The sequence below is a fragment of the Bombina bombina genome, chromosome 9 (assembly GCF_027579735.1).
Source record: "Bombina bombina isolate aBomBom1 chromosome 9, aBomBom1.pri, whole genome shotgun sequence".
Lineage (NCBI taxonomy): Eukaryota > Metazoa > Chordata > Amphibia > Anura > Bombinatoridae > Bombina > Bombina bombina.
This window is the reverse complement of record NC_069507.1, coordinates 5,083,734-5,109,036: the sequence shown is the minus strand read 5'-3', so window position 1 is coordinate 5,109,036 and position 25,303 is coordinate 5,083,734. Positions and strand designations below refer to the sequence as shown.

At 39.2% G+C, this 25,303-nt stretch overlaps 1 protein-coding gene across 3 annotated transcripts in view; it reads left to right on the top strand.

Moving 5' to 3' along the window:
• MYPN (myopalladin) overlaps positions 1–25,303 on the top strand; it is a 777,058-nt gene that overhangs the window by 617,829 nt on the left and 133,926 nt on the right. For all 3 annotated transcript variants that reach the window (XM_053691847.1, XM_053691846.1, XM_053691845.1), the window contains one exon: positions 23,425–23,551. In XM_053691847.1, the coding sequence (XP_053547822.1) occupies positions 23,425–23,551 (127 nt within the window). The remainder of the gene's footprint in view (positions 1–23,424; positions 23,552–25,303) is intronic.

Sequence of the window (25,303 nt, the reverse complement as noted above, 5' to 3'; positions counted from 1 at the left end):
TTTGGCCATTTCTTCTGCTAGAAGAGTTTCTGAATTATCCGCTCCCTCTTGTGAATCTCCTTTTCTGATTTTTCATTAGGATAAGGCGGTTTTGCGGACTTCATTTAAATTCTTACCTAAGGTTGTGAATTCTAACAACATTAATAGAGAAATTGTTGTCCCTTCCTTGTGTCCTAATCCTAAGAATTCTTTGGAGAGATCCTTACATTCTTTGGATGTGGTTAGAGCTTTGAAATATTATGTTGAAGCTACTAAAGATTTCAGGAAGACTTCTAGTCTATTTGTTATATTTTCTGGTTCTAGGACAGGTCAGAAGGCTTCTGCTGTTTCCTTGGCTTCATGGTAACACACATATAATGGCACTTATTGGCACCTTACCTGTATTTGCACCAGACACAGACAGATAACGCACATATAATGGCACTTATTGGCACCTTACCTGTGTTTGCACCAGGCACAGACAGATAACACACATATAATGGCACTTATTGGCACCTTACCTGTGTTTGCAGCAGACACAGACAGATAACACACATATAATGGCACTTATTGGCACCTTACCTGTGTTTGCACCAGGCACAGACAGATAACACACATATAATGGCACTTATTGGCACCTTACCTGTGTTTGCACCAGACACAGACAGATAACACACATATAATGACACTTATTGGCACCTTACCTGTGTTTGCATCAGGCACAGACAGATAACACACATATAATGGCACTTATTGGCACCTTACCTGTGTTTGCACCAGACACAGACAGATAACACACATATAATGGCACTTATTGGCACCTTACCTGTGTTTGCACCAGACACAGACAGATGGGACACATGGGTTGAACAGTTTGAGCTATATTGTACAGCAAATAATATAGGAGCTGATAAGCAAGTGGCTGTGTTTCTGACAACTATAGGCTCAGCAGCTTACACTACATTAAGGGACATTCTCTCACCAGATAAACCTAATGCTAAACCTCTGTCTCACCTGATCTGCCTGTTATCTGACCACTATCTACCTAAGCCTCTGGAGATAGCAGAACGCTTTAAGTTTTACACCCGCAAGCAATTGCAGCATGAGGACATTAAAACTTATGTGATCAGTTTAAAGAAACTAGCAAGTAGCTGCATATTTGGGGATTATTTAAACAATGCTTTACGTGATATGTTTGTTATTGGGCTCATGGACTGTACAGTACAAAAGAGACTATTAGCAGAGGATGAGTTAACACTAAAGCGTGCTATAGAGATGGCTACAGTCATGGAACTTGCTACTAAAGATGCACAAATGCTCCAGGCCCCAGCACAGGCAGTTTGTGATAAGGAAATAAATGTTTTTCATACAAGTATGCACCTAAATAAACAGTATCCAGCTAGACAAGGGTCACAGACAGCCTGTTACAGAGGTGGTGACACAAATCACACAGCAAATGCCTGCAGGTTTAGGAACAGCACCTGCTATGGGTGTGGGAAGATTGGTCATACAAAGAGAGTGTGCAGAAGTTCCTTAGACAGAGATAAAAGTAAGAAAGGCAGCAAGTCACGTGCAGCTTTTCATGTGCAAGTAGATACACCACACACTGATTCAGAGGAACACAAACCATTATACACATTACAGATCTACAGCCTTGAAAATAAAATTCCAGAACTGCAAGCAAAGGTGAATATAGATGGTAGACCTCTCATTATGGAAGTTGATACAGGAGCAGCAGTCTCTGTTTTCACAGCTGCTGATTGGAACCGCCTGGGACTAAGGCAACCAATTGTTCCAACAGCTGTCACCATGCAAACATATTCAAATTAAATAATAAAGCCTATTGGGTGTGTATCACCTACAGTGACATTTAATGGGATAACTAAAAAGCTACGCCTCTACATTTTACCTAAAGGAGGACCACCTTTGTTTGGTAGATCCTGGATCCAAGCATTGGGCATGCCAAAGTTACCATAACAGTACCTGTCTGTGTCACTAATTACACTATATATATACATACACTACCTGTCTGTGTCACTAATTACACTATATACATACATACACTACCTGTCTGTGTCACTAATTACACTATATACACACATACACTACCTGTCTGTGTCACTAATTACACTATATACACACACATACACTACCTGTCTGTGTCACTAACTACACTATACACACACATACACTACCTGTCTGTGTCACTAATTACACTATACACACATACACTACCTGTCTGTGTCACTAATTACACTATACACGCACATACACTACCTGTCTGTGTCACTAATTACACTATACACGCACACATACACTACCTGTCTGTGTCACTAACTACACTATACACACACATACACTACCTGTCTGACAGGTAGACAGGTAGTGTATGTATGTATATAGTGTAGTTAGTGACACAGACAGGTAGTGTATGTATGTATTGTTATGTTCTCTGTGTAGTCAGGATTAGAACATTCAGTTGTGTGCTGTTACCTTGTGTCTGATGTCTCTTGCACATATCATGAAGACTCTGCAGCAGGAACTTTAGATAACTTTTATTTAGCTACAACCACATGGCTTATTCTCTAGCAGGTTCCATCAGTAAAACTAACATGGCTTCTGATGATGTCACAGAGACCCAGACACACCCAGGGGGTATGGTGAGCTGAGCTTAAAGCTGCAGCACTTCTAACATATAATTATGAGACAAGGTTAGTGCAAAGATACAGTAAAAGCTGCAGTAATCTTAACATCCCCTTTTTTCTCAAAAAAAAAAAATATATATAAAAATAAAATTAAAATAAAGAACAGACAGTGGATAATATTGTAACATACAACAAGTAACTAAACCATACACTTGAACTTAGAATAGTTTATCTCTATAGTCTATGTGCACAAGACCTAGGTCGCAGCCTAGATTTTAGTCACAGTTATGTTTTCTGCGATAAGTCCGCCTTCGGATTAGGTCATTCCTTGCTGAATAATCTCTCACTGAATCCTCACATTGCCATCTAGAAGGTGGCCTTCTGTTTCTAGAGGGCCGTAGAGTATTTGGTTCAGGAGAAATTGTCTGTGGAGGATTACCCAATGGTTGTTGATCACCTGTGATATTTTGTTGTTGGACAGAATCATTCTGAGGTTGATCTGTTTCAGTTGTGTTCATTGCATTTTCATCCTCAGAAGACTCAGGTGGGCACCACACTCCATGCCAGATATCCTCACCATCTGAATCATTTGATATTTGTGTAGCTGGTTGAGATCTATGTCTCATTTGTTCTACATGGCGGGAAACTGTACCACCAGCTTGTAGTTGAACTTTAAACATTCTGTTGCCCATGCCTTGTATTATGACAGCTGGAATCCATTTATTTGGGCCACGGTAGTTTCTAACCCATACTCTGTCATGAAGAACAAATTCTGAAACGCTAGAAGTGTTCAACTCTTGTGTGGGATGTTCTGGTCTAACTTTATCCAGTGGAGTTCTCAGGCGTCTTCCAAACATTAACATTGCAGGTGATAGCCCAGTAGTGGCATGGGGTGTGTTTCGATAGTTAAACAAAAAATTAGAAAGGGAGTTTGGATTAAATTTTGATTTGTGAGAGACAGCTAAGTGGCGTTTTAAAGTTTGTACAAATCTTTCAGCCTGTCCATTAGAGGCTGGAAAATATGGAGCTGTCTTACAGTGTTTGATGTTATTTGTATCTAGAAATGTTTCAAATTCATGTGATATGAACTGTGGACCATTGTCTTAGACTAACGTTTGTGGCAGTCCAAATCTTGCAAACATACTGGAAAAAACGACAATGGTTTGTTGTGTTGTAGTACTTGACATTTGAACTACTTCTGGCCACTTGGAATGAGCATCCACAGCCACCAAATACATTCGTCCATCCACTGGCCCTGCAAAATCAACATGGATTCTTGTCCAAGGTTCATTTGGCCATGGCCAAGTTTTTTGAGGTGTCCCTGCTGGGATTCCGCTGTGTCTGTGCACATGCATTGCAAGCAGCTACATAAGAAGCAATATCTGTATCCAATTTAGGCCACCAATAATATTCTCGTGCTCTTTGCTTCATTTTTACTACACCCTGGTGTGAGCTGTGTAGTAACTTTAATGCTAATGTTTGCAGCAAGTTCGGAATTATCACTCGTGACCCCCATAACAGACAGCCTGAGTCATGCACAATTTCCTTCTTCCTTGTAAAATATGGCTGAAGGTCAGAGCGAACTACTTTAGGCCACCCATGTTGAACAAAAGACTTGATGTATAAGTAGCAATCACTTTGGAATTTAGATTTACAGGCTGTGGAGGGGTTTCTATGATTTCAGAAGATGTTGTCATGTGATGTACCATTGGTAATCTAGAAAACATATCCACATTCGTATGATCACTGTGGCATCGATATTTAATGGAGTAGTTGTAAGCCGCCAGCTGAAGTGCATAGCGCTGAAGTCGAGCAGCTGTTGTGTTGGAGATACCCTTCTGATGGTGCAGAATGGACAAAAGTGGTTTATGATCCGTGATCAGAGTAAAAGGTCTGCCATATATATAAATGTGGAATTTCTTCACAGCCCAAATTATTGCTAAAGCTTCCCGATCAATCTGGGCATAATTTCTCTCCGATGGAGTTAAAGATCTGGACGCAAAAGACACAGGACGTTCAGACCCATCGGGCATAATGTGTGAAAGTACTGCGCCTAAACCATATGGTGAAGCATCACAGGCTAGTACCAAAGGTCATAGTGGACAAGGAGTCTTGATTCCAGAAGAAGCTGCTTAGAGCGTTCAAATGCTCGTGTACATAAGTCAGTCCAGGCCCACTGGTTTTTACTATCTAAAAGGCGGTGTAGTGGATATAGTAAATGAGCCAAATTTGGTAAAAATCTGTGATAGTAATTGAGCAACCCCAAATAAGAACGTAGCTGAGATACATTAACAGGGGTGGGAGCATGAACCAGCGCTTTCACTTTTTCAGCAGTTGTGTGTAGACCAGTCTTGTCCACTACATGTGCACAATATTCTAAACTCTTGCAGAAGAACTCACACTTTTCCATGTTAACTTTCAGTCCGAATTCCTGTAGGCGTTGTAAAACAGCTTCAACATTGGCTTTATGAGCAGCATCATTTTCACCAGTGATAAGCATGTCATCTAACATATAGTGGGTATGTGGAATACCTGCCAAGATCTCATCCATTATCCGTTGCCACACTGCAGGTGCTGGGGCAATGCCAAACACCATCCGCGTATACTGAAAAAGTCCTTTGTGAGTGTTGATAGTTAACAGGTGTCTGGAGTCTGGATGCACCTCTAATTGTAAGTATGCTTGATGCAAGTCAATTTTTGTAAATTTTTCACCCCCTGCCAGAGAACTAAACAATTCTTCAATCCGTGGTAAAGGATACTGATCCACAAGTAATTGAGGGTTAAGGCCCACTCTGAAATCTCCACAGATGCGAATGTCACCATTCCTTTTTCTGACAGGAACTATTGGGGAAGCCCATTCACTGCTAGACACTGGAACAATAATCCCCTGATTTTGTAGTCTTTCTAGTTCTGCTTCAATTTTAGGTTTAAGTGCAAATGGTACAACTCTTGGTTTACAAAATTTTGGAATAGCATTTTCTTTTAGGTGAAGCTGAATCTGCTTGTCTTTCACTAAACCTAGGTTCCCATCAAATACAGTCTTATATTTGTGCTTTAGTGAATTAATCCAAGAAGAATTTGAATTCCCACTTTGGTCCAGCAGTTTGTTAAGCGGTAACTGTTGTGGTAACTTTGGCATGCCCAATGCTTGGATCCAGGATCTACCAAACAAAGGTGGTCCTCCTTTAGGTAAAATGTAGAGGCGTAGCTTTTTAGTTATCCCATTAAATGTCACTGTAGGTGATACACACCCAATAGGCTTTATTATTTCATTTGAATATGTTTGCATGGTGACAGCTGTTGGAACAATTGGTTGCCTTAGTCCCAGGCGGTTCCAATCAGCAGCTGTGATAACAGAGACTGCTGCTCCTGTATCAACTTTCATAATGAGAGGTCTACCATCTAAATTCACCTTTTCTTGCAGTTCTGTAATTTTATTTTCAATGCTGTAGATCTGTAATGTGTATAATGGTTTGTCTTCCTCTGAATCAGTGTGTGGTGTATCTACTTGCACATGAAAAGCTGCACGTGACTTGCTGCCTTTCTTACTTTTATCTCTGTCTAAGGAACTTCTGCACACTCTCTTTGTATGACCAATCTTCCCACACCCATAGCAGGTGCTGTTCCTAAACCTGCAGGCATTTGCTGTGTGATTTGTGTCACCACCTCTGTAACAAGCTGTCTATGACCCTTGTCTAGCTGGATACTGTTTATTTAGGTGCATACTTGTATGAAAAACATCTATTTCCTTATCACAAACTGCCTGTGCTGGGGCCTGGAGCATTTGTGCATCTTTAGTAGCAAGTTCCATGACTGTAGCTATCTCTATAGCACGCTTTAGTGTTAACTCATCCTCTGCTAATAGTCTCTTTTGTACTGTACAGCCCATGAGTCCAATAACAAACATGTCACGTAAAGCAGTGTTTAAATAATCACCAAATCTGCAGCTACTTGCTAGTTTCTTTAAACTGATCACATAAGTTTTAATGTCCTCATGCTGCAATTGCTTGCGTGTGTAAAACTTAAAGCGTTCTTATATCTCTAGAGGCTTAGGTAGGTAGTGGTCAGATAACAGGCAGATCAGGTCAGACAGAGGTTTAGCATTAGGTTTATCTGGTGAGAGAATGTCCCTTAATGTAGTGTAAGCTGCTGAGCCTATAGTTGTCAGAAACACAGCCACTTGCTTATCAGCGCCTATGTTATTTGCTGTACAATATAGCTCAAACTGTTCAACCCATGTGTCCCATCTGCCTGTGTCTGCTGCAAACACAGGTAAGGTGCCAATAAGTGCCATTATGTGTGTGTTATCTGTCTGTGTCTGATGCAAACACAGGTAAGGTGCCAATGAGTGCCATTATATGTGTGTTATCTGTCTGTGTCTGGTGCAAACACAGGTAAGGTGCCAATAAGTGCCATTATATGTGTCCCATATGTCTGTGTCTGGTGCAAACACAGGTAAGGTGCCAATAAGTGCCATTATAGGGTCAGACCACAGATCCTGGTCGCCAGCTGTTATGTTCTCTGTGTAGTCAGGATTAGAACATTCAGTTGTGTGCTGTTACCTTGTGTCTGATGTCTCTTGCACATATCATGAAGACTCTGCAGCAGGAACTTTAGATAACTTTTATTCAGCTACAACCACATGGCTTATTCTCTAGCAGGTTCCATCAGTAAAACTAACATGGCTTCTGATGATGTCACAGAGACCCAGACACACCCAGAGGGTGTGGTGAGCTGAGCTTAAAGCTGCAGCACTTCTAACATATAATGATGAGACAAGGTTAGTGCAAAGATACAGTAAAAGCTGCAGTCATCTTAACATGTATATAGTGTAGTTAGTGACACAGACAGGTAGTGTATGTGTGTGTGTGTATAGTGTAATTAGTGACACAGACAGGTAGTGTATGTGTGTGTATATAGTGTAATTAGTGGCACAGACAGGTAGTGTATGTGTGTGTATAGTGTAATTAGTGACACAGACAGGTAGTGTATGTGTGTGTATATAGTGTAATTAGTGACACAGACAGGTAGTGTATGTGTATAGTGTAATTAGTGACACAGACAGGTAGTGTATGTGTGTGTATAGTGTAATTAGTGACACAGACAGGTAGTGTATGTGTGTGTGTATAGTGTAATTAGTGACACAGACAGGTAGTGTATGTGTATAGTGTAATTAGTGACACAGACAGGTAGTGTATGTGTGTGTATATAGTGTAATTAGTGACACAGACAGGTAGTGTATGTGTGTGTATATAGTGTAATTAGTGACACAGACAGGTAGTGTATGTGTATAGTGTAATTAGTGACACAGACAGGTAGTGTATGTGTGTGTATAGTGTAATTAGTGACACAGACAGGTAGTGTATGTGTGTGTATAGTGTAATTAGTGACACAGACAGGTAGTGTATGTGTATAGTGTAATTAGTGACACAGACAGGTAGTGTATGTGTGTGTGTATAGTGTAATTAGTGACACAGACAGGTAGTGTATGTGTATAGTGTAATTAGTGACACAGACAGGTAGTGTATGTGTGTGTATATAGTGTAATTAGTGACACAGACAGGTAGTGTATGTGTGTGTATATAGTGTAATTAGTGACACAGACAGGTAGTGTATGTGTATAGTGTAATTAGTGACACAGACAGGTAGTGTATGTGTGTGTATAGTGTAATTAGTGACACAGACAGGTAGTGTATGTGTGTGTATAGTGTAATTAGTGACACAGACAGGTAGTGTATGTGTATAGTGTAATTAGTGACACAGACAGGTAGTGTATGTGTGTGTATATAGTGTAGTTAGTGACACAGACAGGTAATGTATGTGTGTGTACAGTGTAGTTAGTGACACAGACAGGTAGTGTATGTGTGTATATAGTGTAATTAGTGATACAGACAGGTAGTGTATGTGTGTATATAGTGTAATTAGTGATACAGACAGGTAGTGTATGTGTGTGTATATAGTGTAATTAGTGACACAGACAGGTAGTGTATGTGTGTGTGTATAATGTAATTAGTGACACAGACAGGTAGTATATGTGTGTGTATATAATGTAATTAGTGACACAGACAGGTAGTGTATGTGTGTGTATAGGGTAATTAGTGACACAGACAGGTAGTGTATGTGTATAGTGTAATTAGTGACACAGACAGGTAGTGTATGTGTGTGTATAATGTAATTAGTGAAACAGACAGGTAGTGTATGTGTGTGTATATAATGTAATTAGTGACACAGGCAGGTAGTGTATGTGTGTGTATATAATGTAATTAGTGACACAGACAGGTAGTGTATGTGTGTGTATATAATGTAATTAGTGACACAGACAGGTAGTGTATGTATGTATATAGTGTAATTAGTGACACAGACAGGTAGTGTATGTGTGTATAGTGTAATTAGTGACACAGACAGGTAGTGTATGTGTGTGTATAGTGTAATTAGTGACACAGACAGGTAGTGTATGTGTGTGTATAGTGTAATTAGTGACACAGACAGGTAGTGTATGTGTATAGTGTAGTTAGTGACACAGACAGGTAGTGTATGTGTGTGTGCATAGTGTAATTAGTGACACAGACAGGTAGTGTATGTGTGTGTATAGTGTAATTAGTGACACAGACAGGTAGTGTATGTGTGTGTATAATGTAATTAGTGACACAGACAGGTAGTGTATGTGTGTGTATAGTGTAATTATTGACACAGACAGGTAGTGTATGTGTGTGTATATAGTGTAATTAGTGACACAGACAGGTAGTGTATGTGTGTGTATAGTGTAATTATTGACACAGACAGGTAGTGTATGTGTGTGTATAGTGTAATTAGTGACACAGACAGGTAGTGTATGTGTGTGTATAGTGTAATTAGTGACACAGACAGGTAGTGTATGTGTATAGTGTAATTAGTGACACAGACAGGTAGTGTATGTGTGTGTATAATGTAATTAGTGAAACAGACAGGTAGTGTATGTGTGTGTATATAATGTAATTAGTGACACAGGCAGGTAGTGTATGTGTGTGTATATAATGTAATTAGTGACACAGACAGGTAGTGTATGTATGTATATAGTGTAATTAGTGACACAGACAGGTAGTGTATGTGTGTATAGTGTAATTAGTGACACAGACAGGTAGTGTATGTGTGTGTATAGTGTAATTAGTGACACAGACAGGTAGTGTATGTGTGTGTATAGTGTAATTAGTGACACAGACAGGTAGTGTATGTGTATAGTGTAGTTAGTGACACAGACAGGTAGTGTATGTGTGTGTATAGTGTAATTAGTGACACAGACAGGTAGTGTATGTGTATAGTGTAATTAGTGACACAGACAGGTAGTGTATGTGTGTGTATAATGTAATTAGTGAAACAGACAGGTAGTGTATGTGTGTGTATATAATGTTATTAGTGACACAGACAGGTAGTGTATGTGTGTGTGTATATAATGTAATTAGTGACACAGACAGGTAGTGTATGTATGTATATAGTGTAATTAGTGACACAGACAGGTAGTGTATGTGTGTATAGTGTAATTAGTGACACAGACAGGTAGTGTATGTGTGTGTATAGTGTAATTAGTGACACAGACAGGTAGTGTATGTGTGTGTATAGTGTAATTAGTGACACAGACAGGTAGTGTATGTGTATAGTGTAGTTAGTGACACAGACAGGTAGTGTATGTGTGTGTGCATAGTGTAATTAGTGACACAGACAGGTAGTGTATGTGTGTGTATAGTGTAATTAGTGACACAGACAGGTAGTGTATGTGTGTGTATAATGTAATTAGTGACACAGACAGGTAGTGTATGTGTGTGTATAGTGTAATTATTGACACAGTCAGGTAGTGTATGTGTGTATATAGTGTAATTAGTGACACAGACAGGTAGTGTATGTGTGTGTATAGTGTAATTATTGACACAGACAGGTAGTGTATGTGTGTGTATAGTGTAATTAGTGACACAGACAGGTAGTGTATGTGTGTGTATATAGTGTAATTAGTGACACAGACAGGTAGTGTATGTATGTATATAGTGTAATTAGTGACACAGACAGGTAGTGTATGTGTGTGTATAGTGTAATTAGTGACACAGACAGGTAGTGTATGTGTGTGTATATAGTGTAATTAGTGACACAGACAGGTAGTGTATGTGTGTGTATAGTGTAATTAGTGACACAGACAGGTAGTGTATGTGTATAGTGTAATTAGTGACACAGACAGGTAGTGTATGTGTGTGTATAGTGTAATTAGTGACACAGACAGGTAGTGTATGTGTATAGTGTAATTAGTGACACAGACAGGTAGTGTATGTGTGTGTATATAGTGTAATTAGTGACACAGACAGGTAGTGTATGTGTGTGTGTGTATAGTGTAGTTAGTGACACAGACAGGTAGTGTGTGTGTGTGTGTGTGTATAGTGTAATTAGTGACACAGACAGGTAGTGTATGTGTGTGTATAGTGTAGTTAGTGACACAGACAGGTAGTGTATGTGTGTGTGTGTATAGTGTAATTAGTGACACAGACAGGTAGTGTATGTGTGTGTATATAGTGTAATTAGTGGCACAGACAGGTAGTGTATGTGTGTGTATATAATGTTATTAGTGACACAGACAGGTAGTGTATGTGTGTGTGTATATAATGTAATTAGTGACACAGACAGGTAGTGTATGTATGTATATAGTGTAATTAGTGACACAGACAGGTAGTGTATGTGTGTGTATATAGTGTAATTAGTGACACAGACAGGTAGTGTGTGTGTGTATATAGTGTAATTAGTGACACAGACAGGTAGTGTATGTGTGTGTATAGTGTAATTAGTGACACAGACAGGTAGTGTATGTGTGTGTATAGTGTAATTAGTGACACAGACAGGTAGTGTATGTGTGTGTATAGTGTAATTAGTGACACAGACAGGTAGTGTATGTGTGTGTATAGTGTAATTAGTGACACAGACAGGTAGTGTATGTGTATAGTGTAGTTAGTGACACAGACAGGTAGTGTATGTGTGTGTGCATAGTGTAATTAGTGACACAGACAGGTAGTGTATGTGTGTGTATAGTGTAATTAGTGACACAGACAGGTAGTGTATGTGTGTGTATAATGTAATTAGTGACACAGACAGGTAGTGTATGTGTGTGTATAGTGTAATTATTGACACAGTCAGGTAGTGTATGTGTGTATATAGTGTAATTAGTGACACAGACAGGTAGTGTATGTGTGTGTATAGTGTAATTATTGACACAGACAGGTAGTGTATGTGTGTGTATAGTGTAATTAGTGACACAGACAGGTAGTGTATGTGTGTGTATATAGTGTAATTAGTGACACAGACAGGTAGTGTATGTATGTATATAGTGTAATTAGTGACACAGACAGGTAGTGTATGTGTGTGTATAGTGTAATTAGTGACACAGACAGGTAGTGTATGTGTGTGTATATAGTGTAATTAGTGACACAGACAGGTAGTGTATGTGTGTGTATAGTGTAATTAGTGACACAGACAGGTAGTGTATGTGTATAGTGTAATTAGTGACACAGACAGGTAGTGTATGTGTGTGTATAGTGTAATTAGTGACACAGACAGGTAGTGTATGTGTATAGTGTAATTAGTGACACAGACAGGTAGTGTATGTGTGTGTATATAGTGTAATTAGTGACACAGACAGGTAGTGTATGTGTGTGTGTGTATAGTGTAGTTAGTGACACAGACAGGTAGTGTGTGTGTGTGTGTGTGTATAGTGTAATTAGTGACACAGACAGGTAGTGTATGTGTGTGTATAGTGTAGTTAGTGACACAGACAGGTAGTGTATGTGTGTGTGTGTATAGTGTAATTAGTGACACAGACAGGTAGTGTATGTGTGTGTATATAGTGTAATTAGTGGCACAGACAGGTAGTGTATGTGTGTGTATAGTGTAATTAGTGACACAGACAGGTAGTGTATGTGTGTATATAGTGTAATTAGTGATACAGACAGGTAGTGTATGTATGTGTATAGTGTAATTAGTGACACAGACAGGTAGTGTATGTGTGTGTATAGTGTAATTAGTGACACAGACAGGTAGTGTATGTGTGTGTATATAGTGTAATTAGTGGCACAGACAGGTAGTGTATGTGTGTGTATAGTGTAATTAGTGACACAGACAGGTAGTGTATGTGTGTATATAGTGTAATTAGTGACACAGACAGGTAGTGTATGCGTGTGTATAGTGTAATTAGTGACACAGACAGGTAGTGTATGTGTGTGTGTATAGTGTAATTAGTGACACAGACAGGTAGTGTATGTGTATAGTGTAATTAGTGACACAGACAGGTAGTGTATGTGTATAGTGTAATTAGTGACACAGACAGGTAGTGTATGTGTGTGTATATAGTGTAATTAGTGACACAGACAGGTAGTGTATGTGTGTATATAGTGTAATTAGTGACACAGACAGGTAGTGTATGTGTGTGTATAGTGTAGTTAGTGACACAGACAGGTAGTGTATGTGTGTGTATAGTGTAGTTAGTGACACAGACAGGTAGTGTATGTGTGTGTGCATTGTGTAATTAGTGACACAGACAGGTAGTGTATGTGTGTATATATAGTGTAGTTAGTGACACAGACAGGTAGTGTATGTGTGTATATAGTATAATTAGTGACACAGACAGGTAGTGTATGTGTGTGTGTATAGTGTAGTTAGTGACACAGACAGGTAGTGTATGTGTGTGTGTATAGTGTAGTTAGTGACACAGACAGGTAGTCTATGTGTGTGTATAGTGTAGTTAGTGACACAGACAGGTAGTGTATGTGTATGTATATAGTATAATTAGTGACACAGACAGGTAGTGTATGTGTGTGTATAGTGTAGTTAGTGACACAGACAGGTAGTGTATGTGTGTGTATAGTGTAGTTAGTGACACAGACAGGTAGTGTATGTGTGTGTGTATAGTGTAGTTAGTGACACAGACAGGTAGTCTATGTGTGTGTATAGTGTAGTTAGTGACACAGACAGGTAGTGTATGTGTATGTATATAGTGTAATTAGTGACACAGACAGGTAGTGTATGTGTGTGTATAGTGTAGTTAGTGACACAGACAGGTAGTGTATGTGTGTGTATAGTGTAGTTAGTGACACAGACAGGTAGTGTATGTGTATGTATATAGTATAATTAGTGACACAGAAAGGTAGTGTATGTGTGTATATAGTGTAGTTAGTGACACAGACAGGTAGTGTATGTGTGTGTACAGTGTAGTTAGTGACACAGACAGGTAGTGTATGTGTGTGTATAGTGTAATTAGTGACACAGACAGGTAGTGTATGTATGTATATAGTGTAATTAGTGACACAGACAATTAGTGTATGTATGCGTGTATAATGTAGTTAGTGTCAGACAGGTAGTGTATGTGTATGTATATTGTATAATTAGTGACACAGACAGGTAGTGTATGTGTGTGTGTGTATAGTGTAATTAGTGACACAGACAGGTAGTGTGTGTGTATATAGTGTAATTAGTGACACAGACAGGTAGTGTATGTGTGTGTATATAGTGTAATTAGTGACACAGAAAGGTAGTGTATGTGTGTATATAGTCAGTGTAATTAGTGACACAGACAGGTAGTGTGTGTGTGTATATAGTGTAATTAGTGACACAGACAGGTAGTGTATGTGTGTGTGCATAGTGTAATTAGTGACACAGACAGGTAGTGTATGTGTGTGTATATAGTGTAATTAGTGACACAGACAGGTAGTGTATGTGTGTGTATATAGTGTAATTAGTGACACAGACAGGTAGTGTATGTATGCGTGTATAATGTAGTTAGTGTCAGACAGGTAGTGTATGTGTATGTATATAGTGTAATTAGTGACACAGACTGGTAGTGTATGTATGCGTGTATAATGTAGTTAGTGTCAGACAGGTAGTGTATGTGTATGTATATAGTATAATTAGTGACACAGACAGGTAGTGTATGTGTGTGTATATAGTGTAATTAGTGACACAGACAGGTAGTGTATGTGTGTGTATATAGTGTAATTAGTGACACAGACAGGTAGTGTATGTATGCGTGTATAATGTAGTTAGTGTCAGACAGGTAGTGTATGTGTATGTATATAGTGTAATTAGTGACACAGACAGGTAGTGTATGTATGCGTGTATAATGTAGTTAGTGACAGACAGGTAGTGTATGTGTGTGTATAGTGTAATTAGTGACACAGACAGGTAGTGTATGTGTATATAGTGTAGTTAGTGACACAGACAGGTAGTGTATGTGTATATAGTGTAGTTAGTGACACAGACAGGTAGTGTATGTGTATATAGTGTAGTTAGTGACACAGACAGGTAGTGTATGTGTGTGTATAGTGTAATTAGTGACACAGACAGGTAGTGTATGTGTATAGTGTAGTTAGTGACACAGACAGGTAGTGTATGTGTGCGTGTATAATGTAGTTAGTGACACAAACAGGTAGTGTATGTGTGTGTGTGTGTATAGTGTAGTTAGTGACACAGACAGGTAGTGTATTTGTATGTATATAGTGTAATTAGTGACACAGACAAGTAGTGTATGTGTGTATATAGTGTAGTTAGTGACACAGACAGGTAGTGTATGTGTATGTATATAGTGTAGTTAGTGACACAGACAGGTAGTGTATGTGTGTGTGTGTATAGTGTAATTAGTGACACAGACAGGTAGTGTTTGTGTGTGTATATAGTGTAGTTAGTGACACAGACAGGTAGTGTATGTGTGTGTACAGTGTAGTTAGTGACACAGACAGGTAGTGTATGTGTGTGTATATAGTGTAATTAGTGACACAGACAGGTAGTGTGTGTGTATATAGTGTAATTAGTGACACAGACAGGTAGTGTATGTGTGTATATAGTGTAATTAGTGACACAGACAGGTAGTGTATGTATGTATATAGTGTAATTAGTGACACAGACAGGTAGTGTATGTGTGTGTATATAGTGTAATTAGTGACACAGACAGGTAGTGTGTGTGTGTATATAGTGTAATTAGTGACACAGACAGGTAGTGTATGTGTGTATAGTGTAATTAGTGACACAGACAGGTAGTATATGTATGTATATAGTGTAATTAGTGAAACAGACAGGTAGTGTATGTGTGTATAGTGTAATTAGTGACACAGACAGGTAGTATATGTATGTATATAGTGTAATTAGTGACACAGACAGGTAGTGTATGTGTATAGTGTAATTAGTGACACAGACAGGTAGTGTATGTGTGTGTGTGTATAGTGTAATTAGTGACACAGACAGGTAGTGTATGTGTGTATAGTGTAATTAGTGACACAGACAGGTAGTGTATGTGTGTATATAGTGTAATTAGTGACACAGACAGGTAGTGTATGTGTGTGTGTGTATAGTGTAATTAGTGACACAGACAGGTAGTGTATGTGTGTATAGTGTAATTAGTGACACAGACAGGTAGTATATGTATGTATATAGTGTAATTAGTGACACAGACAGGTAGTGTATGTGTGTATAGTGTAATTAGTGACACAGACAGGTAGTGTATGTGTGTATATAGTGTAATTAGTGACACAGACAGGTAGTATATGTATGTATATAGTGTAATTAGTGACACAGACAGGTAGTGTATGTGTGTATAGTGTAATTAGTGACACAGACAGGTAGTATATGTATGTATATAGTGTAATTAGTGACACAGACAGGTAGTGTATGTGTGTATAGTGTAATTAGTGACACAGACAGGTAGTATATGTATGTATATAGTGTAATTAGTGACACAGACAGGTAGTGTATGTGTGTATATAGTGTAATTAGTGACACAGACAGGTAGTGTATGTGTGTATATAGTGTAATTAGTGACACAGACAGGTAGTGTATGTGTTAAGATTACTGCAGCTTTAAGCTCAGCTCACCACACCCCCTGGGTGTGTCTGGGTCTCTGTGACATCATCAGAAGCCATGTTAGTTTTACTGATGGAACCTGCTAGAGAATAAGCCATGTGGTTGTAGCTGAATAAAAGTTATCTAAAGTTCCTGCTGCAGAGTCTTCATGATATGTGCAAGAGACATCAGACACAAGGTAACAGCACACAACTGAGTGTTCTAATCCTGACTACACAGAGAACATAACAGCTGGCGACCAGGATCTGTGGTCTGACCCTATAATGGCACTTATTGGCACCTTACCTGTGTTTGTACCAGACACAGACATATGGGACACATATAATGGCACTTATTGGCACCTTACCTGTGTTTGCAGCAGACACAGACAGATAACACACATATAATGGCACTTATTGGCACCTTACCTGTGTTTGCATCAGACACAGACAGATAACACACATATAATGGCACTTATTGGCACCTTACCTGTGTTTGCACCAGACACAGACAGATAACACACATATAATGGCACTTATTGGCACCTTACCTGTGTTTGCATCAGACACAGACAGATAACACACATATAATGGCACTTATTGGCACCTTATCTGTGTTTGTACCAGACACAGACAGATAACACACATATAATGGCACTTATTGGCACCTTACCTGTGTTTGCATCAGACACAGACAGATAACACACATATAATGGCACTTATTGGCACCTTACCTGTGTTTGCACCAGACACAGACAGATAACACACATATAATGGCACTTATTGGCACCTTACCTGTGTTTGCACCAGACACAGACAGATAACACACACATAATGGCACTTATTGGCACCTTACCTGTGTTTGCACCAGACACAGACAGATAACACACACATAATGGCACTTATTGGCACCTTTCCTGTGTTTGCAGCAGACACAGACAGATGGGACACATGGGTTGAACAGTTTGAGCTATATTGTACAGCAAATAACATAGGAGCTGATAAGCAAGTGGCTGTGTTTCTGACAACTATAGGCTCAGCAGCTTACACTACATTAAGGGACATTCTCTCACCAGATAAACCTAATGCTAAACCTCTGTCTGACCTGATCTGCCTGTTATCTGACCACTACCTACCTAAGAGATATCAGAACGCTTTAAGTTTTACACACGCAAGCAATTGCAGCATGAGGACATTAAACTTATGTGATCAGTTTAAAGAAACTAGCAAGTAGCTGCAGATTTGGTGATTATTTAAACACTGCTTTACGTGACATGTTTGTTATTGGACTCATGGGCTATACAGTACAAAAGAGACTATTAGCAGAGGATGAGTTAACACTAAAGCGTGCTATAGAGATAGCTACAGTCATGGAACTTGCTACTAAAGATGCACAAATGCTCCAGGCCCCAGCACAGGCAGTTTGTGATAAGGAAATAGATGGTTTTCATACAAGTATGCACCTAAATAAACAGTATCCAGCTAGACAAGGGTCACAGACAGCTTGTTACAGAGGTGGTGACACAAATCACACAGCAAATGCCTGCAGGTTTAGGAACAGCACCTGCTATGGGTGTGGGAAGATTGGTCATACAAAGAGAGTGTGCAGAAGTTCCTTAGACAGAGATAAAAGTAAGAAAGTCAGCAAGTCACGTGCAGCTTTTCATGTGCAAGTAGATACACCACACACTGATTCAGAGGAAGACAAACCATTATACACATTACAGATCTACAGCCTTGAGAATAAAATTCCAGAACTGCAAGCAAAGGTGAATATAGATGGTAAACCTCTCATTATGGAAGTTGATACAGGAGCAGCAGTCTCTGTTATCACAGCTGCTGATTGGAACCGCCTGGGACTAAGGCAACCAATTGTTCAAACAACTGTCACCATGCAAACATATTCAAATGAAATAATAAAGCCTATTGGGTGTGTATCACCTACAGTGACATTTAATGGTATAACTAAAAATCTACGCCTCTACATTTTACCTAAAGGAGGACCACCTTTGTTTGGTAGATCCTGGATCCAAGCATTGGGCATGCCAAAGTTACCACAACAGTTACCACTTAACAAACTGCTGGACCAAAGTGGGAATTCAAATTCTTCTTGGATTAATTCACTAAAGCACAAATATAAGACTGTATTTGATGGGAACCTAGGTTTAGTGAAAGACAAGCAGATTCAGCTTCACCTAAAAGAAAATGCTATTCCAAAATTTTGTAAACCAAGAGTTGTACCATTTGCACTTAAACCTAAAATTGAAGCAGAACTAGAAAGACTACGAAATCAGGGGATTATTGTTCCAGTGTCTAGCAGTGAATGGGCTTCCCCAATAGTTCCTGTCAGAAAAAAGAATGGGGACATTCGCATCTGTGGAGATTTCAGAGTGGGCCTTAACCCTCAATTACTTGTGGACCAGTATCCTTTACCACGGATTGAAGAATTGTTTAGTTCTCTGGCAGGGGGTGAAAAATTTACAAAAATTGACTTGCATCAAGCATACTTACAATTAGAGGTGCATCCAGACTCCAGACACCTGTTAACTATCAACACTCACAAAGGACTTTTTCAGTATACGCGGATGGTGTTTGGCATTGCCCCAGCACCTGCAGTGTGGCAACGGATAATGGATGAGATCTTGGCAGGTATTCCACATACCCACTGTATGTTAGATGACATGCTTATCACTGGTGAAAATGATGCTGCTCATAAAGCCAATGTTGAAGCTGTTTTACAACGCCTACAGGAATTCGGACTGAAAGTTAACATGGAAAAGTGTGAGTTCTTCTGCAAGAGTTTAGAATATTGTGCACATGTAGTGGACAAGACTGGTCTACACACAACTGCTGAAAAAGTGAAAGCGCTGGTTCATGCTCCCACCCCTGTTAATGTATCTCAGCTACGTTCTTATTTGGGGTTGCTCAATTACTATCACAGATTTTTACCAAATTTGGCTCATTTACTATATCCACTACACCGTCTTTTAGATAGTAAAAACCAGTGGGCCTGGACTGACTTATGTACACGAGCATTTGAACGCTCTAAGCAGCTTCTTCTGGAATCAAGACTCCTTGTCCACTATGACCTTAAGAAGCCTTTGGTACTAGCCTGTGATGCTTCACCATATGGTTTAGGCGCAGTACTTTCACACATTATGCCCGATGGGTCTGAACGTCCTGTGTCTTTTGCGTCCAGATCTTTAACTCCGTCGGATTGAAATTATGCCCAGATTGATCGGGAAGCTTTAGCAATAATTTGGGCTGTGAAGAAATTCCACATTTATATATATATGGCAGACCTTTTACTCTGATCACGGATCATAAACCACTTTTGTCCATTCTGCACCCTCAGAAGGGTATCTCCAACACAACAGCTGCTCGACTTCAGCGCTATGCACTTCAGCTGGCGGCTTACAACTACTCCATTAAATATCGATGCCACAGTGATCATACGAATGTGGATATGTTTTCTAGATTACCAATGGTACATCACATGACAACATCTTCTAAAATCATAGAAACCCCTCCACAGCCTGTAAATCTAAATTCCAAAGTGATTGCTACTTATACATGCTCTGATTCTACCTTACAGGAAATCAAGTCTTTTGTTCAACATGGGTGGCCTAAAGTGGTTCGCTCTGACCTTCAGCCATATTTTACAAGGAAGAAGGAAATTGTGCATGACTCAGGCTGTCTGTTATGGGGGTCACGAGTGATAATTCCGAACTTACTGCAAACATTAGCATTAAAGTTACTACACAGCTCACATCAGGGTGTAGTAAAAATGAAGCAAAGAGCACGAGAATATTTTTGGTGGCCTAAATTGGATACAGATATTGCTTCTTATGTAGCTGCTTGCAATGCATGTGCACAGACACAGCGGAATCCCAGCAGGGACACCTCAAAAACTTGGCCATGGCCAAATGAACCTTGGACAAGAATCCATGTTGATTTTGCGGGGCCAGTGGATGGACGAATGTATTTGGTGGCTGTGGATGCTCATTCCAAGTGGCCAGAAGTAGTTCAAATGTCAAGTACTACAACACAACAAACCATTGTCGTTCTTTCCAGTATGTTTGCAAGATTTGGACTGCCACAAACTTTAGTCTCAGACAATGGTCCACAGTTCATATCACATGAATTTGAAACCTTTCTAGATACAAATAACATCAAACACTGTAAGACAGCTCCATATTTTCCAGCCTCTAATGGACAGGCTGAAAGATTTGTACAAACTTTAAAACGCCACTTAGCTGTCTCTCAGAAATCAAAATTTAATCCAAACTCCCTTTCTAATTTTTTGTTTAACTATCGAAACACACCCCATGCCACTACTGGGCTATCACCTGCAATGTTAATGTTTGGAAGACGCCTGAGAACTCCACTGGATAAAGTTAGACCAGAACATCCCACACAAGAGTTGAACACTTCTAGCGTTTCAGAATTTGTTCTTCATGACAGAGTATGGGTTAGAAACTACCGTGGCCCAAATAAATGGATTCCAGCTGTCATAATACAAGGCATGGGCAACAGAATGTTTAAAGTTCAACTACAAGCTGGTGGTACAGTTTCCCGCCATGTAGAACAAATGAGACATAGATCTCAACCAGCTACACAAATATCAAATGATTCAGATGGTGAGGATATCTGGCATGCAGTGTGGTGCCCACCTGAGTCTTCTGAGGATGAAAATGCAATGAACACAACTGAAACAGATCAACCTCAGAATGATTCTGTCCAACAACAAAATATCACAGGTGATCAACAACCATTGGGTACTCCTCCACAGGCAATTTCTCCTGAACCAAATACTCTACGGCCCTCTAGAAACAGAAGGCCACCTTCTAGATGGCAATGTGAGGATTCAGTGAGAGATTATTCAGCAAGGAATGACCTAATCCGAAGGCGGACTTATCGCAGAAAACATAACTGTGACTAAAATCTAGCCTGCGACCTAGGTCTTGTGCACATAGACTATAGAGATAAACTGTTCTAAGTTCAAGTGTATGGTTTAGTTACTTGTTGTATGTTACAATATTATCCACTGTCTGTTCTTTTTTTTTTATTGTTTATTTTTTATATATATATATATTTTTTTTTAATTTTTTTTTTTGGAGAAAAAAGGGGATGTTAAGATTACTGCAGCTTTAAGCTTAGCTCACCACACCCCCTGGGTGTGTCTGGGTCTCTGTGACATCATCAGAAGTCATGTTAGTTTTACTGATGGAACCTGCTAGAGAATAAGCCATGTGGCTGTAGCTGAATAAAAGTTATCTAAAGTTCCTGCTGCAGAGTCTTCATGATATGTGCAAGACACAAGGTAACAGCACACAACTGAATGTTCTAATCCTGACTACACACAGAACATAACAGTAGTGTATGTGTGTGTATAGTGTATTTAGTGACACAGACAGGTAGTGTATGTGTGTGTATAGTGTAATTAGTGACACAGACAGGTAGTGTATGTGTATAGTGTAGTTAGTGACACAGACAGGTAGTGTATGTGTGTGTATAATGTAGTTAGTGACACAAACAGGTAGTGTATGTATGTATATAGTGTAATTAGTGACACAGACAGGTAGTGTATGTGTATAGTGTAGTTAGTGACACAAACAGGTAGTGTATGTGTGTGTATAGTGTAATTAGTGACACAGACAGGTAGTGTATGTATATAGTGTAATTAGTGACACAGACAGGTAGTGTATGTGTGTATAGTGTAATTAGTGACACAGACAGGTAGTGTATGTGTGTGTATATAGTGTAGTTAGTGACACAGACAGGTAGTGTATGTGTGTGTACAGTGTAGTTAGTGACACAGACAGGTAGTGTATGTGTGTGTGTGTGTATAGTGTAATTAGTGACACAGACAGGTAGTGTGTGTGTGTATATAGTGTAATTAGTGACACAGACAGGTAGTGTATGTGTGTGTATATAGTGTAATTAGTGACACAGACAGGTAGTGTATGTGTGTGTGTATAGTGTAATTAGTGACACAGACAGGTAGTGTGTGTGTGTATATAGTGTAATTAGTGACACAGACAGGTAGTGTGTGTGTGTATATAGTGTAATTAGTGACACAGACAGGTAGTGTATGTGTGTATAGTGTAATTAGTGACACAGACAGGTAGTGTATTTGTATGTATATAGTGTAATTAGTGACACAGACAGGTAGTGTATGTGTGTATATAGTGTAATTAGTGACACAGACAGGTAGTGTATGTGTGTATAGTGTAATTAGTGACACAGACAGGTAGTGTATTTGTATGTATATAGTGTAATTAGTGACACAGACAGGTAGTGTATGTGTGTGTATAGTGTAATTAGTGACACAGACAGGTAGTGTATGTGTGTATATAGTGTAATTAGTGACACAGACAGGTAGTGTATATGTGTGTGTATAGTGTAATTAGTGACACAGACAGGTAGTGTATGTGTGTATAGTGTAGTTAGTGACACAGACAGGTAGTGTGTGTATATATAGTGTAGTTAGTGGCACATACAGGTAGTGTATGTGTGTATATATAGTGTAGTTAGTGACACAGACAGGTAGTGTGTGTATATATATAGTGTAGTTAGTGGCACAGACAGGTAGTGTCTGTATTGGTTTTTATCAGATGGTGTTATGAGTGTAACTATACTTTGAAATGTATTTTTTATGATTTTTGTCTCGCAAAACAGTTAACAAGAGCTCTTCTGAGGACGCGCTTACTTCAATTGCACTCAAGCGATCGCTTTACTTTCAACTTGTAATATAATCGAAAAACCTGTTGCGTGCAAACACCCGCCATAAACCCCTTATCACTCGTGCATAACTGTTAGCGCTCCACTCGTAATCTGGCCTATGTGTATACAAGAGAGTGCGTATGCATTGCATGAATGCCGTACGTGTGTGCATTATGGGGGAATACACTGCTGTTTGCTACATTTGTGTGTGAATATAAATGATAAAAGTCTGTAACCGGCAGGTCAAGGGCTCGGCTAGCTGAAGTAGACAGTGAAACCGTACAAGAGCGATTCTTCCGGCCGTACTTTCTGCAGGCGCCAGGGGACATGGTGGCTAACGAGGGACGTCTGTGCAGATTAGACTGTAAGGTAAAGTACTGTGTGTTCAAACTGCAGAATGGCGCATATCGCTCCTGCTACAGAAATAACAACGAATACAAACTCACAGTCTTCTTGTAAATTACACACAAAGTTGTTTTGTAAATGAAATACTTTATTTAATCTCCCAGAAATTCACCAATTAAATAATATGCAATACGCATTCATTCTTTTACTTTTGTGCTTGTCCCAGTGATTCAGCTGGTGCTTGAACTGTAGTTTGTTGCAGGGCAGTGCACAAGCCTTCAGACTGCTGAAACATATTTATAGTTTAATAACTCCTGTCGAGTGAGTGCACGAGTGTTTGTTTTTTTACTTCTGCGCTCTCCATTGAAGTCTTTGGGGAAAATATGTGCAAGAGTATTACTTTTAACTTGTAATACGCATGCAAAATCTTTACGTCTGGTGGTATGAACACTCGAGCTAAAGCGCTAAATAGCGCGCCACTATTTTTCTTTTTTTTTCTTTTTTGTCAAAATGTTTCTTTTATAAGCTGCAAAACATGATATATGTACATGAGAATATTAATGCCCAGGAAACAACTGCCTGAGAGAGTTTCCTACCAAAAGCTGCGTAACATGATATATGTACATGAGAATATTAATGCCCAGGAAACAACTGCCTGAGAGAGTTTCCTACCAAAAGCTGCGTAACATGATATATGTACATGAGAATATTAATGCCCAGGAAACAACTGCCTGAGAGAGTTTCCTACCAAAAGCTGCGTAACATGATATATGTACATGAGAATATTAATGCCCAGGAAACAACTGCCTGAGAGAGTTTCCTACCAAAAGCTGCGTAACATGATATATGTACATGAGAATATTAATGCCCAGAAAACAACTGCCTGAGAGAGTTTCCTACCAAAAGCTGCGTAACATGATATATGTACATGAGAATATTAATGCCCAGGAAACAACTGCCTGAGAGAGTTTCCTACCAAAAGCTGCGTAACATGATATATGTACATGAGAATATTAATGCCCAGGAAACAACTGCCTGAGAGAGTTTCCTACCAAAAGCTGCGTAACATGATATATGTACATGAGAATATTAATGCCCAGGAAACAACTGCCTGAGAGAGTTTCCTACCAAAAGCTGCGTAACATGATATATGTACATGAGAATATTAATGCCCAGAAAACAACTGCCTGAGAGAGTTTCCTACCAAAAGCTGCGTAACATGATATATGTACATGAGAATATTAATGCCCAGAAAACAACTGCCTGAGAGAGTTTCCTACCAAAAGCTGCGTAACATGATATATGTACATGAGAATATTAATGCCCAGGAAACAACTGCCTGAGAGAGTTTCCTACCAAAAGCTGCGTAACATGATATATGTACATGAGAATATTAATGCCCAGGAAACAACTGCCTGAGAGAGTTTCCTACCAAAAGCTGCGTAACATGATATATGTACATGAGAATATTAATGCCCAGGAAACAACTGCCTGAGAGAGTTTCCTACCAAAAGCTGCGTAACATGATATATGTACATGAGAATATTAATGCCCAGGAAACAACTGCCTGAGAGAGTTTCCTACCAAAAGCTGCGTAACATGATATATGTACATGAGAATATTAATGCCCAGGAAACAACTGCCTGAGAGAGTTTCCTACCAAAAGCTGCGTAATATGATATATGTACATGAGAATATTAACTGCCTGAGAGAGTTTCCTACCAAAAGCTGCATCTGACAAAGCAAAAACAAAATTGTAGAATTTAATATGAAGGG